The sequence below is a fragment of the Ascidiella aspersa genome, chromosome 2, assembly GCF_963924565.1.
Source record: "Ascidiella aspersa chromosome 2, kaAscAspe10.2, whole genome shotgun sequence".
NCBI classification, from domain to species: domain Eukaryota; kingdom Metazoa; phylum Chordata; class Ascidiacea; order Phlebobranchia; family Ascidiidae; genus Ascidiella; species Ascidiella aspersa.
In genome coordinates, this window is record NC_139448.1 from 10,907,408 (window position 1) to 10,923,948 (window position 16,541).

General features: G+C 40.3%; 2 protein-coding genes across 2 annotated transcripts; one reads left to right on the plus strand and one right to left on the minus strand.

The window, feature by feature from the left end:
* The first annotated feature begins 1,082 nt into the window (after positions 1–1,082).
* LOC146163614 (sperm microtubule associated protein 2-like) lies at positions 1,083–8,200 on the plus strand. The gene is made up of 9 exons (XM_083382527.1): positions 1,083–1,207; positions 1,491–1,533; positions 2,039–2,140; positions 2,559–2,688; positions 3,176–3,321; positions 5,218–5,359; positions 6,482–6,613; positions 7,082–7,257; positions 7,968–8,200. The coding sequence occupies exons 1-9, from the start codon at positions 1,189–1,191 to the stop codon at positions 8,080–8,082; spliced, it is 1,005 nt and encodes a 334-aa protein (XP_083238653.1). The 5' UTR covers positions 1,083–1,188; the 3' UTR covers positions 8,083–8,200.
* Positions 8,201–9,182: 982 nt separating this feature from the next.
* LOC146163615 (uncharacterized) lies at positions 9,183–15,958 on the minus strand. Its single transcript, XM_083380551.1, has 8 exons — positions 15,837–15,958; positions 15,273–15,416; positions 14,631–14,789; positions 13,918–14,120; positions 13,371–13,478; positions 12,853–12,972; positions 12,395–12,517; positions 9,183–11,598 (listed from the first exon to the last, which is right to left on the minus strand). Exons 1-8 carry the CDS (start codon positions 15,865–15,867, stop codon positions 9,454–9,456), a joined length of 3,033 nt encoding a protein of 1,010 aa, XP_083236677.1. The 5' UTR covers positions 15,868–15,958; the 3' UTR covers positions 9,183–9,453.
* Positions 15,959–16,541: the final 583 nt, after the last annotated feature.

Sequence of the window (16,541 nt, forward strand, 5' to 3'; positions counted from 1 at the left end):
AACGCCAAAGTTTTGCACGCCACAGATCGAGCGTTAGTACATGCGTGATCTCCGCCTACCTTTGCGCAAGCGAGAAATATTATCTCTCTCTAATCTGGTTACATCCAATACGGGAGTACAGTTGGCTGTACCGCTTGGAGCAAGCGCCTTTGTTTTAGGCCTGGCAGGAACGACTGGTTACCAAGCAAGTATCCGGTTGCCGGGCGTGTTTTGATAGCCCCAGCTTGCGGGATTTAATCAGCTTGGCTTCACCTTGTTTCACAAGTTTATCAAACAGTCGCAGGTTTGGACTCGACATTCCCATTCCGTCGAGGTTTTTAGCTTTACTAAACAACAAGGTGCAGAAATTGGAATGGGTGCAAAGTTGCGTGTAGCCTGCAGAACTTGGGAAACCAAATACAGTACTATTTTGTTAATCCTTTGTCAATTTGTAGTTACTGAATACAATTTACAAAAGGTAGTATAATTATTACAAACATTTAAATCATAGCGACTTTTGATCGTTTTAAGGGGGCTTTCTGTGTTTTTAAATTTAAAGACTACAGTGACACGAAGAATGTTTATAAACCAAAGTTTATTTTTTGTTTTATTAGATCAGGATTTATTGCTTTAGTTAACACCTTAAAATTATCAAGCTTTATTTCCATAACTTTGTTTTATGACGTGTCACTAAATTGGTGTAATTAGCCTAATTGATCCGCCCCTGGTAACGGTTTACAGTTTTAGTAAACCACAGATGTAAAACAGTTCGTTTCTAGGTTTCAATAAAGTTAACTTTAGGTTGCAGTTGTCATAAGCCTTTAGGGTTTCGTTTTAAAACTTTGTTCAGGATAGAAAACATTAAGCGTCAACCATCGCAAAGTTTTTCCTATTGGTTCTCCATGAATAACTTAGTTTAACAAGTAAAGAGAAATCGTTTGCGGCAAGTTGCGCAAACCACAAATTCCAATAAGGACTTGTCGCAAATGCCGTCGAGGGGGCCACTTAAAAATAAAGCTTACATGAAATTCGTCTGCCAACAGAAATTGGATTGCCTTATGTGCAACGTTTTAGTGTTATGCCTTAAATGTCCCTTTTTGTACAGGAGTCAGTGGCTTATAATTAGTGACGTAGGACTCTTATCTGACGACGTTTAAGGATTAATTATTCACGCCATATTGTGCAATAAATAAACAACAAAAGCAAATAATGGTCAGCATTCAGGGAGGTAAGTTCAGAAATCATCTGTTTTAATTATTTTACGTAACGGAATGTTGCGTCACAGTTGCCTATTGTATGTCGAAAAATCGGTTTAGGCATAGCATGGCATTACGTCTTGCATCAGCAAAAAGTTTTCTGCGAATTATCGTTTATTAATGTGTAATCGTTAGTGAACCGTAAAAGCATGGCAGTAGGTGAAAGACGTCCTACAGGTAAATCTTCTCGATTTTGCTGTCTTTTTTACCTGTCTTTTTGATTTTAATGTTTTTAATCCCTTTTTATCATTATAGGTCCTGTCCAATATCAAACAAATATTTTGCCAACTAACTCAAGGTAAGTAAAACTGATTATAAAGATAGTTAATGAAAAGCATATTTAATAACCAGCTTGCTGTAACCTTTTTTTAATAGGCTACATTTTGAAAATTTATTCTCTAAAATCTAAATATTGTAATTTAATCATTACATTGCCCTTAAACAGTGCTTCTAAATCGAAATTGTTTTGATACTAACAAACGTTGCTGCAGTGCATAACCTTTTGCAGATCTTTTTCTTTATATTATTTACTATTTAGTTCGTTATGGGCAACTTGTGGTTATGTATTTTTATAATGCTTCGTCAACCTTCAAACAGGTAAAATTCATCAGACATTGGTAGGTCTAGAGGTCTGGTTTAATAAGAGTTTACAAAGTTTTACAAAACTTATAAAACTGGATATATTTTTTAGCTGGTTTGTTTGGTTATGTGTAATGTTACGTTAGAAGATCTATCATAGATTCTATGATATGTGCAATGTACACAATACCAGAGTCAGGTTGCAAAATGACATGTGTTTTTAGTGGTAGAATCGAACGGCCACTGTCTCGCGGTTATTCAAAGCAACGAATTCTCACACTTTCAAGGCCAAAAGAAACAAAGCAAATATGGATGACCAGTTTTGGGTGAGTTCTGCTAAGAAGTTTTAAATAATTACTTCAATATATCTTTCAATGTAATTTTAAATAGTATTTTCGTAAGTCAAATATTTCGTAACAAAGCTGAGAAAGATTGCAGAAAATTCCGATCCTGTTTTGCGAAAATAAATAGGCTACTTCTTCAAAACCTTGCGCACTGTTTCGTTCAATTCAACTTTATTAGAAAAACATATAAATTGGACAATGGCGTTGCTCAATTAAAAAGCTTCTTGTAAACTAATTTTGCTTGTAAAACAGAAGTAACATTTTGACCTTAAATGTAACTTTACCGAGTCATTTATCAAAGGATTTAGTAATTTACACCCCTGATATGACAATAATAAAGTTGGAAAACGTTAAAGCGGTTTTATTTTTAAATGGGCAAAAATGTTAAACCTGCTTGCAGTCCCAAGCTGTACTGGGGCGACCAGGACATGATGTGGCCCGTGACAGAAGAAACAATGCGAGCAAGGCCAACAAAACGACTGGTACAACTGGCTGCTGCAAAAAAGAACTTTCAGCTTGGCACTAAGCAGGTGTGGAAAGATCATGACTATTCCTTACTTGCTAGAGCGTATAATCAACATTTGGGAAATTACAGCAGTTGGGGAAATCAAATCAGTAAGCTGAACTACTTAGCCACTTTTCACTATAAACTGTTGTTCATTTCGTGCTGCGCGAGGCAAATCATTTTAAGAGTTGTTTGTTGATTTAATAAGGCTTTTGTAAAGATTAACCTGTTGCGCAAATTCATTGTTAGCTCGTTACCTTAGTTTTATTTGCTTTGTTTTTGTTTGCCCAATTCATTTCGCCTTATACCGTCCTTATGCCTCTCCACTATGGCGTTTTCACATCTAATCACTAATTGTTTCTTTTGTTTTAGACAAAAAAAATACTTCGGTCGCTATTAAGATATTAGCGTCGGCATTAACGCCTTATGTTTTTTGTTTGTTTAATATATGTAAGCATGTTATTTGCGACACTGGGCCAGCGACAGGCTTTTTAAATATGTATTTCGCGCAGGTGAATCGACCCGAGTTCGTGTACAGCTGCGGGCGCAACTCGCAGATCTGGAAGGTGGGCGGTGGCGCCATGAAGGCCGAAGCGAGCGAACACCTCAACAAGTTGGCTCAGCCCAAGCAACCGCCGCCCGAGTACCAAGACCACAGGTAGAGGTCTAGTCTCCTTTCAAGAGGGCTTGTTAGGCGGCGGTGTGTGTTTATAGTTATCTTAAAAACAATGTCCCGAGTCCATGTGCAACTTTTGTTTCAATCTAGAACATGTAAAGCGTTAAAGGTATAAATACGCCTGAATGCCTGTAAATTATTTTCTGCCATGCCCGAAAAATTTTCTTAGATTGTAAAATGTAATTTAAATGTAGCGCGTTATTGTCGTTATAGCAGTTTTTGTCCTGACAGACATCCGTATAGATACCACCACGAAACATGAAATGTCATATGTTTGTGTGCGGTCAATCGGTCATGTTTGTTTATGTATATACTGGCTGTATTTAAGAACGCCGATGTTGACCAATTAACGTACACATTTTCTTTTTACTTTCTCAAAAAAACATCACCACTGAGACCGAAGAGTTTTAAAAAAGTCCCCACAAATCAGTTGATCAAAATAATTGACTTTTAACTTGGTTTGTACGAAAATGGAAACAAATGAAGGGAGATTCGCAACTTTTTAAGATGCTATCCTGTTTACATGGAGCTTATTTATAGTAGCATCTTCAGTTAATCGAGTGTCTAATGACACTAATCACGATCTAAATCCGGAGCATCAGAAGCACTCGACATGGCGTCGAGTGACCTCTTCAATAGACAGCTGACTGAAAAGTTCAAACTCAACTGCGCCTGCTCAAACTATTAGGCCGTTTTGAAAAAACAAAGTATAAAGAGTCACGTTTTTCAAATCGCTGTTTAACAACACATGATAAACGATACCATTTTTTAACCTTGGTCTCTCGGTGTTTGAGTTAAACATTTTAAAGTTGGTCTTGGCTAAATATTTATCCCATTGAGATGACACTTTTTTGTGAATTTTAGGAGCTTTTTGTTATGTAATATCATTTGGTAACAGTGATTAAATTATCCTTATGTAAGAAAACTGCGTCTCTCACATGAACGTTACACAACTCGATTTTTTCCTTCCGCATGGGATATATATTATTTATTTATAAATATTCACGTAAAAAAAATTTTCGCAAGGTTGATTTGGCCTTGGCGTTTCTTCCTTAATTTTGTCCAATTCTGCCCTACATTTTAGCATACATAACTGATAAACAATCAACAGCGCTAGCGTGTATACTGTATATGTCTTTCAACACGAGAGCTTAAATGTCAGTTATCCTTCTGCTGAATGGCATAACGAGTGTGACCCAGCTATCCGATTTCTTGTCCGCTCGCGTTCCAAACTGACAATAAGCACCGGGTCGGGTCAAATGTCAGTGATTCCTGAACAATCCTAAACGCTAGCCAACTTCTGGACCCCCTAAGCACAGTTGATGGTCGCTTGCATAGAGACACCGTAAGCGATTGTGTGTATGTAGGGCGGGGTGAAAGTACACAACCCCTCTTTGTCCTGTATCGAGTCTTACACATTTCGCCGGAGTGACACAGTTGTCTTAAGAAACGAAACTTTGTCGCTGTCAACTGCTGGTCCACCATGGATACCACCGTGGACATGATTTTTTTTGCGTCATGTACCCAGCCTATGTGCCCATACTTGGTTGAGATTTATAAATGATAGTGTCGGTATTATGCGCGCAGTGTATTGGGATTCCTGATTTGACGTTTAAAGCTTAATACAAAATATTAATACAATAAATATGACCTTTAAGCTGATTTTGGAATAGGAAATGTGTGTCGAATACTTTGCAAAACAAATATAAATATTAATTGATATAATTTAAGTATATTTAAAACAAGCGTTTAGAAACAAGCATTTAGAAAATAAAGAACTATATATACGTCAAGATTTGTGATTAGTTCTTTTATAAATTTCAGGTATACAAAGTCATGCTCTCTTAATTCCAGTTAAAAATTTTTTTTTTGTCACAGACACAACCACCAGTACAGCTGCGGTCGCGTCTCGCCCATTTGGGAGGTCTCGCCGGGCGCCCTCAAATGTTCCAGTCGGCCCCGCACCGCCGAACTTGCTATAGCGAAACGGCCGCACCCGGATTACGTGCCAAACAGCGAAGTACGTGAAGGCGAGATTTCAATCGCCATATTAAAAGACTTTTCTTGATAATCAGTTTTATTACCTTAGGACAGGGACTCTTAAACTGGGGTCCATGGACCCCTTGGGGGTACGTGAACTGTTTTAGGGGGTCCATGAAGGCCAGATTAAAGTATTAGTGTATATTTAAGAAGTAAACATTTTTTCAAAAAAAAGAGTTTAATTACTAATAAAACGATTTACCACTGAATGTATTTATACTCCGTTTTACTTAAATCATCAGCTTATTTCTGAAAGTATATTTGTATTATGATAAAAATTTATGAAATATCAGCATATTTCTGAAGTCTATTTGATTGTGACGTCAATTCATGACGTCATTTTTGAAAATTCATTGCCTACCGGGGTCCACGCGAAGCAAAACAAATTTTAGGGGTCCGCGGTAAAAATAGTTTAAGAACCCCTGCCTTAGGACATAAGGAGGCCTATATTTTAACTACTTACAAGCAAACATTATTCGTGTTTCGCGCGAATCTGAATTACGTTTTCTTACTCATTTTAATAAACCGGTTATAGCCCAAAATGCGTCGTGCATTCCGTCGCATGCTCGAAAATGAGAGTTTGGGCAACTTGCACAATATAAAGGCGATTTTTGCTCGGCGCGAATCGAAAAGAGCTTTGTAATGTAGCTTTTACAATAAAAGTAACACCAACGTACTTACGAACTGTGTGGTGTTCTTAGGATTACTTTTTATGTCGCGTTAATATGGAAATTTGTAATGTCACGTTATGACGTAACTTAGTAACGTCATCTCTAAAAAAGCCATCCCCAAAACAAAAATTATATATCCGCGTCTGGTTCAAGTTTAATTAAACCTAAATATTTCAAAGGATTAGGTTTGTACTTCGAAAACCGTGAGTTACTTGCAAACAATGTATGTGCCTGCAGTGTTTTGTAAATCTAACAATACATGTTTAATATAAAATGAATCGCAAAACGATAAAAAACAGTGAATAATATGTATTCTGTTATGTTACTTTCAAAGATTCTTTTTTTTAGTGGTAATTATTCAGCAGCAACGAAGCTCGTAAACCAAACCACTTGTCAGTACAAACTAAAGCTTACTCGAACACTTTTTTCAGGTCGAGACCATCGTACAACCGATCATGCTGAACGCTGCCTGCTCGAATCGCGTGGATGAGCTCTCGCGCCCGAAGACGCGGGGTCCCGGGCCCTTCATCGATTCGCGGTTTCCCGAGGATTCGATTTGGAGGGTGAGTTGTCAACCTTCTGAAAATCTTTACTTCTAATTATTTATATGCGTTTGTATTTTAAATTACCCCCATGTATTTTTAAATTATCCCCATATAGTATTGGCGATCGAATGCATGCTCGATAAATAGGGTTTGTAAGTGCTGCCCAATTTTTATTTTATTTTATAATATTTGTTTAGTTTTGCAATTTGCCGCAAAATCATTCTCAGGTATTGTTAGCTTTATTTATCTTACCCAAAATCTATTCCACCCAAGGCAATAACTATTTTCTCAGATAACAGTGAATTGCTATTGTCAGTTAACGCCGCTTCTTAACGCAAAAGAAAATTTCAACCGAAATTGCCTATTTTATAACATTAACGGCGTTGTTTGGTATCGGATTGAACGGAGGTACTTTTATTAAAACAGTTCTTGTGTCGCTATCGGAATAATGCAAGTAACCGACATACATCCCTGTTTCTAACCAAGGTGAGCAAAGGTGCCCGGGCCGCCACAGCCTCGCCGCGCATGATGGAGCTCTCCAAGTTCAAGAACTGCGCCGAGGGGTACGTGTCCAACCGCTCAGTCCAGTGGCCCGTGTCCAGGGGAGCCAGGCGCGCCATTTCGACGCCGAGGACATCCGAGCTTGCGGCGCCCATAATAAGGTAGTGTTTAACTAACCAGTAAAAGCAAGCCTGCCTTTATGCTAATGCATTCGGTAGGTCTTTTTGAAATACTCGCCGGCCTTTGTTGTTTTTGTTCTCAGTTATTTTATGGTAACCATTCATGACATGATAGTTTCCATTGTCCGTTGTTTTTGGTGGATATTGAACGCCAAATGCAGTTCCATTTGACTATCAATGGCATTCTTGCAAAAAAATGAATCATATCGATTCTCCAGTTAAGTCGTTTGATGTAATAAAAAGCGTATTCATGACTGAACGGCAGTTACGTGACAGTCTTTTTTACAGACAAATTGCAAAAGTGTTTAACGAATGATTTTTACCAAGATCCCCTTATTGCCAACAGTAGGTAACATAAGGCACATTTAAATATTGTTTTTTTTACGATATACACATCTCGATGTTTACCTATAAGCAAGGTTAAGGAACAGCAAATATATCATTTATTTGGTCCATACTTAAATTTTAACCAGTAATACCTTTAAATATAAGGGGCGGATTCAAAAGGTAATCTTCGTAAGTATAGTCAAAAATTACCATCCAACCTTGCACGGACACTATAGATTTTAGTGCGACAAATATTACGAGTTTTTTCCAAGTTTTAGCCAACAGTGCCGCTCCTATATTGTAAAACACAGGTTATAAACCAAAATTTCAGCTTTTTCCCTTGCCTATCGTTTTTTTGTTCTCAGGGCGTCGATGGACCACGTCCAGTTTAACCCGAACGCCTTCCTGGTGAGCCCTCTAGCGATGAAGGCGAGGTGCACTCCCAGGCTCGAGGAACTGGCCCGTCCCACACAGCGATGATGGTCGGCGGCGTTTGTTATAGCCTATACTTTCATGCGGTTTAACCTCGTCTTCGCTTCCTTACTTCAACGCGCAAATTTGTGCCGCCGCGTAGAACAAGAACATCGCTGCCTCGCCTGCTGTACGCCTTTTGTTGACTGATTTTTTTTATTCGGTTTTAGTGAGAAGAAGCCTCTTAAAAAACTAGGCATCTGGTGAACTAGGGCAGTTGTGGTAAATAAGTTTTCTTCTAATTGACACACGCCCCAGCCGAGTCATTTGCGAAACAACTTAAGTCAAGTGTTTTTTAACGAATAGGAAGTACCAAGTCATTAGTTACCCAAGTCAACTCTCAGTCCAAGTATAGTCACGTAATTGGTATAAACATCAATTAAACTTACAAAATATTTTATCATTTAATATATTTGACGTAAGTAACCCGATTTTACTAAAATGAATTGATTTAAAGCACTTCAAGTCAAGTCAAGACAAGTCAATTTGCCCTAAACACTTAAGTCAAACAAAGTCATTTCAAGTGACTCCAAATTGGACTTTAAGCCACTAAAACACTGAAATATGTGCAGTAGCCTGCAATAAATTTTTCCTAAGCCACTCAAGTTTGCTATAATGACAAACAAAAAATATTAGTACACCGAAAGCTATTGCAGACTTACCGAATCTTTCGATGGATAATGATGCAAGCAGGGCAGGCTAGAAAAAAATTATCCTGCAGTAAGGATCGAAATCACGACCTCCGTTCATGCCGGGACCGTCGCTTTTTCAACTGAGCTATACAGACTCAAATAAGAGGGGGTCGAGAAACAACCATACACCAATGCTTGCTCAATCTCTTAGTACAAGCAACTTCATATTGAAAAGATATATTTTGACACAATTCAGCACCGAATGCTTGAGACACAGTGAAATGTCAACTAATTTCGAAAAGGGAAGGCAAGCATAAATCAGTTAATAACGAAATTGCATGGTGCGATAATAATAAAAGTAAAACAATCAAAATACGCTTAACCGCATTGAACTTCACAAAAGTGCATTGGAACCACTGTTTATTATGATCAAATTATAAGTGTGAGTTTTAACTTCCTGTAAGCTATGATATGGGATTTTAACCTTTTTGGAAACAATGTCAAAATATAGTATTGTTTTCATAATAAAAAGTGGCTGATGTTAAATTTCAAACTTTGCATTTCGTTATTTAAATTTTTAACGATTCGCCATGGAAAATGCAACACAGAGCATATATATCAAAGCAACGCAATTCTTTGTGAGTTTGTATTCCCGATTCTGCGTTCCAGCCTTTTGCACCTTGCATCTATGATACAGTAACCAACAAAATAAATAGCATAAAAAGCACCACGCAAGCGAGGACTGATTCTAGTAGCAGCCACGCATGCTCAACCAATCAGAAGGCTGGCCCAAGCTGTGTCTCCCCCGCCACCGTGGGTCGCTATTGAGCTCAGCTGCTTTCCTGGCAAGAAACTCGAAAAAGGCGTCCATTCCCTCCGGGGTGCTGGTCGAGCTACAGGTGCTGGTCAACTGTCGCATACGGGCCAGCGAGAACGCAGCCACGTCGAAAGTGACGCCATCGTACGTGACGTAATAGCTGTCGTCGGTGACGTCACTGGACGAGGACGAACGGCGACGTCGTGGAGGCGGGTGGGGCGGCGACTGGTAAGACGAAGCGTAGCCGTCGTCGTGAGAGAAATGGCTGCTGTTTCCGTGATCGTGATCCTTTCCCGAAGCGCTCACGGGAGCTTCATGAAGCCGCTCGTACTCGGCTTGCTGCATCGGGACTCCGAGACGCGGAGACGATGTTGGAACGGATACTGGGACAAAAACGCTGTCCTCCGAATCGCTGGCCGCAAGCTGGTGGGATGTCGTCGCTTGTTGCGAGGTGAATTGTGTATTTCTGCTCAGCTTCTGTCTGTGCCTTTTGTTTGGGTGCCTAGCTTTTGACCGTATTTTGCGCGCATTGGAGCTAGAAGTGCTGCTGGTTTGTCGATTCAAGTCGCTTTCAACGACAGCTATGCGACCGCTCGGGGATGATGAAGCGGCTGAGTCTTGCCGCTGAACGAGTTTTACATCACTGTCGGGGGTCGCGCTTTCTCTTGTCGAAGCTTTCGAGGTCGAGCTTTTCTCTTCCGCCTCGTGTATGGTGCTAAGCGTGCTCGGGGCATCTCCACGTTCGAAACGTCCCTCGTGGTCGTCGGCGATCTCACTTCTACTCTCCAAATCCTGCTCGAGCCGGTTTAAACCGGTTTCAAGCTGAGTACGGAGGCTGAGGTTTTGCCGTTGCAAGGCGGCGATGCGTTGGTTCTGGTCCCTGCAGATCCAATCAAGGCGAGCGCAATCCTCTCTCGCGCTACGCAAGGCGTGGTCGTATGACGTCAAAGCTCTCCTATCTTCTTCAGTCACCTGCATTAGCTCGTGGTTTGACTCGCGAGCTTCGCCTAGCTCCCGTTGACATTCAGCGAGCTGCTGTTGGTGCGAAGACTCCAGGCCTGTTTTTTCTCTCTCCAACTCATCGTAGGCTCGCCGCGCCTCACCTAGCTCTTTTTCCAAGGCGGTGGAGCGGCCATTGCTCTCCCTAAGGTCGGCCTTTAGAGTTTCAATTTTTTGTCGCAACTTCTCGGCAGTCAGGTCGCCATCATTGCGCGCACAATCCAGTTCTTGCGCTTGGCGGTCGACCAGCGTTCGCAGCCCGGCGTTCTCCCTTTCCAGGTTGGCGGCCATGCGGTCCAGGCTCTTCATTTCCTTGGCGCGCAACTGCAGTAAGTGCTGGTAGTTGAGCTTGATGGCGGCGGCGTCGCGGTCCCGTTCCAGCACAGTCGCCCCCAGCCTTTTCACAGCTTCAGCGCTTTGCCGGATTTCAGCCTCATTTAGTTTTGCGCGCTCGGTTAAGCGCGTAACAGATTCGAGTGCGTTTTCCAACTCGCCAGCTTTGTGCGCGTTTTCTTCCCGTAGTTTTTCGACATGGATCTGCAGCTGCGCCGCCCCGGCCCTGTAATTTTGAGCCTGCTCTTCGAGAAGTTCGCCCCTTGTCAGTGCGTCGCGCAAATCTACTCGCACAGCTTCCGTCTCCGCCTTATGAAGACAGGAATTAAGCACGCGCTCGATTGCGAGGTCGGCTTCCCTCTGCTCAACGCGCGAATTTGCCTCGCTCACGACATTTTCCAGTTCTTGGAGGCGGCGAGCCTGGGAAGCGACTCTTTCATCCCTTTCGCCCAGCTCGCGTTTGAGCTTGTCTTCCGCCTTTAACGCAAGTCCAAGTTCCTTTTGGGCCGCAGCCAATTTAACCTTCTCCTGTTCGAGCTGCCCTCCCAGGTCGCGCGACTGGTTGAGCGCGGTTTCCAGGGCGACGCGTGACGTGCGCATCTGCCCGGTCTGCGCGCGCATCGACTCGAGTGACGTCATCAGGCGACGTCGCAGCTGGTCGCATCGCGCGTTGGCGCTGTCCAGGGCGACGCGGAGCGAGGAGACGAGACTCTCTTCTGCATCGGATGATTCCATCAAGTCGCACTGCAAGTAAACACGGATACTTACCTGACGAGGGTATTTAACTGGATCCCTTAAGGGTAGTATCCTCTAAAATTATTAATTACATTTTCACTAATATTAACACTAACACCATAACCAAAAAGGTAAAAATGTTGACCTTCTGCCGATGCGCAGTTCAACTCTAGCCCTACCTCAAAGTGGCGGCACCGCCTCCTTATGGGAGATCAGTTGTCCTAAGGACTATGGGTCCGAACAATAACTGGCATTTCCGGCATTTCCAGCCCCGTTTTGACCAAAAGGAAGAAGAAAGCTACTACACGTTCATCACTTACATTACATTACTTTCTTTTAGTTAAAAAAAATAGATTTGGGTTTGATTCTGAACTGCGTATCACGTGTTGTGTTATCGTGTTGTGTTATCCAGAGCATACGTCACACGGTTAGGTGCCCGGGATACATCAAAGTTGCCATGACAGCAAAAATACATACCGCATAAAATGTGAGCGAAACAAAATATCAGAAAAACTGTTTGTGCTAATGAATCGTTTATCTAATATATGGACATGTTTATATTTTAGGTTCGGTCCTTCTAAATCCGTAAGCTATCTGATGCAATACTTGTACACATGGTACGCCAAGGAGAGATGAACTAAAATAATTGGACAATTTAAGTATTTTATTACAGTAAGTTTAGACTAGTAAAAACTATCTATATAATATATACAATTAGAATCAAAAAGCGCAAAACAACATTGAAGTACAGGCCTCCTAATATTTAAAGACTTACCAAACATTAGGTAACGGGCAATAGATTTACCTGCACTCCACACTCGGTCGCGGGAGGTATGGTTTCAGGTGCGATTTGAACAGGCTCCTTGACAATCCGGTTCGCTTCGGTTTGAGTTTCTATTTCCTTCGATTCACGTTTGTCGTTAACCGTCTTAAAAAAATGAACAAATTGTGCACCAGTCATTGATTGAACAAGTTACTAATTTTTATATTGATAATGGAAGCAATTTAAAGCGAACAATCCATACTTCGTTTGCTGCTGAGTCCAATACTTGCATTAATAAGGTATATCAATTACGATTTATTAAGGTTTACACACGATAAGGATACTGCGGTATTTTTTGTACAACTGAGAAGATACTGGACGATTAAACCAAGTAGATGGTTTGAATTATTTTCTTAAAGTAAATGGTAAGTTTTTTGTTCTGTCAACACCAAACAATTTCGCATAGACACCAAAACAAATTATCACAACTTAATTTTTACCTCACTCTCAAGCTCTTTAACGACATCTTGTGTGGATTGAAGCACATCGCGCAGGTCCAAGTTTTCACGCTTGGTTTCTTCCAGCTCTGTTCTCATCCGGTCAACTTCGGATTGAGACATCTATGAAAATCAGATTCACTAAATTTATAGGTAAAAGTCGCCTATAGTACTTTTCCATTCCAGAGAACTTAATGTATAATGCTTCAAAATCGGAACCTGCTAAAAAAATTTGTATTTCACAAAAAACTATTTTTACTCTTTATTAATGCCAAAAAAATGTCAGTAAGATAACAATTTACGCAGTTTAATACATAGACTCGTTTTTGGTTTTCTAAAAATAAAATAAAACACTAAACGTTTTAAGCAGTATATTTGAAACCAATACCTCCCCAATATGTCAATAAAACCCTTTGTCGTTTGCACAAGATGAAAACCAAAAAATTTGCACAAGATAGAATCCAAAAAATTGCAGATTAGTCAAATCCAATGAAGATAAAAAAATCAAGTGAAGGCTGTACCTCGAGTTTACATTCCAGGTCCATTTTTGCGGCCTCGTATCGCTCTGTTGTCTCGTTAAACTGACGATCAAGATTTTGCTGCATGGTTTCATAGTAGCTCGCCCATTCCTGGGAAGGAAAAATAATGTCAATTATAAGGGACTTGCGAGAAGCGTGCAAAAGTATACATCTTTGGCCCTCGACGCAATGATTACCGGTAAATCGTCAACATTAACAATTGAAAGGAAAAGTGTGTCGACTACAAATTCGCAATTTAGGCAGCTCGCAAAACATGTATTTTTCTTTAATCTGGTTAATAGGGCGACTCAACTATAATCGATTACTGGCCAAGTTCCTGTATGAATATCATTGCGCTATTATTTTGCGTGATGTTTAATACGATTTAAAATAAATGTGTGAGTGACAAACTATACGGAATTAAGTTGGACTCTAGTTGAAGAGCTTTCGGAGAGTCATTATCGAGCGCTGTAATAAGTAGATATTTTACAGAAAGCTCTGACAAAGTGCCATAACTCTCAGAAAAGAATAATCAGGTCCCCCCGCAAACCTTTGCATTTAGAAGCTCAGTTGTAAGACTTTCGTTGCGCATTTGCCACTTCTCGAGTTCTTCTCTGGACTTTTGCAGCTCGTCCGCGTCGCCGCTACCTCTGCCACTGACGTCAGTAACGTTATGGACTACTTTGGCTGCCTTGCTCACCACCATCATGCCCAGTTGGTAGGCTAGCGACGAACCACCGTTCGTCAATGTTTCTAAAACATTAAAATAACAATTTGTATACTTAGATTTCGACGTGGTTTACAGGGTAAAACGTGAATTTGAGTTGGCAATTCAGGTATATTTTTCACAATCCACGTTTGAAAGTAATACGTTGAAATTAATACTGTACACATTGTTTACTTTTTTGTGGGTAAATAATTGGGAGGAACGTGACATGGTATTACGCATATCTATTGTAAAAACTAGGGGTTGTGTGTTAAAGTAATACGTCACGTAGACCTATGATAAACATTTACATCCATGCGAAAATAAATTAGCTTTAATAGTAATGCGGCAGCGGTTGTACAAACGTATTTTATAGTAATCTTTACAATATATCCCATTCAAACTTTTAGCGAAACTCCAATGACCAATTGAAACGACCGTATATGACCTTGAGTTTATTCGAGTTAAACACGTTGTTAGGTGATCATTCCAGTTCTTGCTAGTCTAGCTATATAGTTTAAACTTTGACCATAAAATCCAATGAAGTAAACACTAACCTGTTGTTGCAATTTGCATTTCTTGCGAATCGTCTTGCCTTTCGATTGAATGACTTGCATGCAGTTCGTTAATTTCCGTACGTTCTTCGTCGGTATCCAGTGAAATCTCGCACCAGGCCGGCCGGACAGGTTCACTAGGCATCCCGAACCGGCTGACACCTAACAAAAGATTCTTGAAGTTAACTAAACCTGTCGCAATAAACAACCGTGGTTAGATCTCCCACTATTTTGACGTCAGAAATATAGACTCGCGGATATTGGACACAACAAACCCACATTTCTAGTGGGTTGTGGTTGTTTGTGCGTTTACGTATATTTTTGTTTCAGTTTCAACCATAATGATGAGCCTTGAGGGGCTAATTTATTTATAACACACAAAAGATAAGCCTTCCGTTAAAGAGTTTTAATATGCGAACCAGACTTTTAATTGACGAGCCAAACACGGCATATCCTGGCATTTTGCTGCATAACTATCCGTAATACCGTTATCGCGGCAAGTTGATTCGCTGCACATTTCCTGCCGTTAAAAAGACTTGTCACTTTTCTAAATCGAAACGGGCGTGTATAAGCATATGGTGAGTATACGTATGCATAACACAAGCGTTTGCCTTTATGTCAGTAAGAATAAATGTGTCGGCTTACCGGCGTCTTCAGTCTTGTTCTTTTTTGGTGATTCAACCTTCATTTCTAAAGTGCTGTTGTCAGTCCGTACCGTTATTTCAGTGTGTTGATTTTCAGGCCGTGATTCGCCTTCAGCTCTATCTCTTTCGATATCCCAGTTCCATTCTAAGTGACAGAAATCAACAGCAAAAAGCTGCACATATTTTAACATGTACAAACTCACAGTCTACCATATGTACATGGCTTTTATATAGCTTTCGAAATGGACTTCACTAATCCTATGGATTGTAACGGTTTTATTGAACCTGCAGTGTAGCTTAGTTTTACGTGATATAAAGTCCATAGGTCATGTAGGGGAAGTCAACAACAGCTGCTGTATATACACATTACCCGTACGCTACAAAGCGTAGCTGAATTTACATTTGTCTACAAAGCTTAGTATTTTATTTGGAAAGTTCTGTTGTACACAATTTGGTAAATTTAAACGCTTACACCTAATACTAGATTACACTTTATACGAACAACGCACTGTTTGCAAATAAACAACAGCTTACAATAGTTTAAACTTAAGTTAGGCAAATTTACCTGATTCTGACCAAAGTTGTTCTTCATCCATTTGATGTTACAGGTTGCATAGCAGCTACCAATCAGCTGTTATGCATCATTATGACGTACAACAACATTAACCTGTCGCGGCTCAATATGCATTATGCACTGATACGGTAATTTATATTGATAACCAAACGACCGAACACACATTCAAAACATTGCGCTGAGCTATTAGTTAAAACAGTAACAGGAGGTACAGCTGTCGGGATCGTATTTGCCAGGTCCAACAAATTCCAACGTATCTCTCCGCCCTATTGTTTGCTCTTGTTGCTACGTATTCTCTTTCTGACTAAGTCTGGATAGCACTCGCGCACAATGCATTTGGAAAGGCGAGTCACAACTCGTAAAACATCCTAATTGCTTTTAAAATTCATCGCACTTATTTTTTTAAATCTCCTTGCAAGCAAATTAGTTACGCTAGCTTATTTTAATTTACGGTACCGGTATGTGTAGAATTTCCTAGATCTAAAACAGCAGAAAAAGCCTTATATTAATTCTATGAAATTGTTATGAACCATTGACCCATGACTTAGTTAGTAGTAAAAATAAACCCGGTGAGTGACTGAATGTATTAGTTGAACAATGAAAACAACACGCTGCTTTGGGATAAAGGCGTACATAGTTTTGTTGTCATTCGCTAACTGTTTTGTTTACTACGGTTTTACAATTTTCGGTTTGTTT

What these genes read in the sequence shown, in the direction of transcription:
- LOC146163614 (XM_083382527.1), top strand. An exon ending in ATTTTGCCAACTAACTCAAG is followed by an intron (nt 1,534 to 2,038) that starts GTAAGTAAAACT and finishes ATGTGTTTTTAG; the next exon opens with TGGTAGAATCGAACGGCCAC. An exon ending in CCCGAGTACCAAGACCACAG is followed by an intron (nt 3,322 to 5,217) that starts GTAGAGGTCTAG and finishes TTTTTGTCACAG; the next exon opens with ACACAACCACCAGTACAGCT.
- LOC146163615 (XM_083380551.1), bottom strand. Translation starts at nt 15,867, where the DNA reads ATGGATGAAGAACAACTTTGGTCAGAATCAG. An exon ending in ACAACTTTGGTCAGAATCAG is followed by an intron (nt 15,417 to 15,836) that starts GTAAATTTGCCT and finishes TCTGTCACTTAG; the next exon opens with AATGGAACTGGGATATCGAA. An exon ending in GAACAAGACTGAAGACGCCG is followed by an intron (nt 14,790 to 15,272) that starts GTAAGCCGACAC and finishes ATCTTTTGTTAG; the next exon opens with GTGTCAGCCGGTTCGGGATG.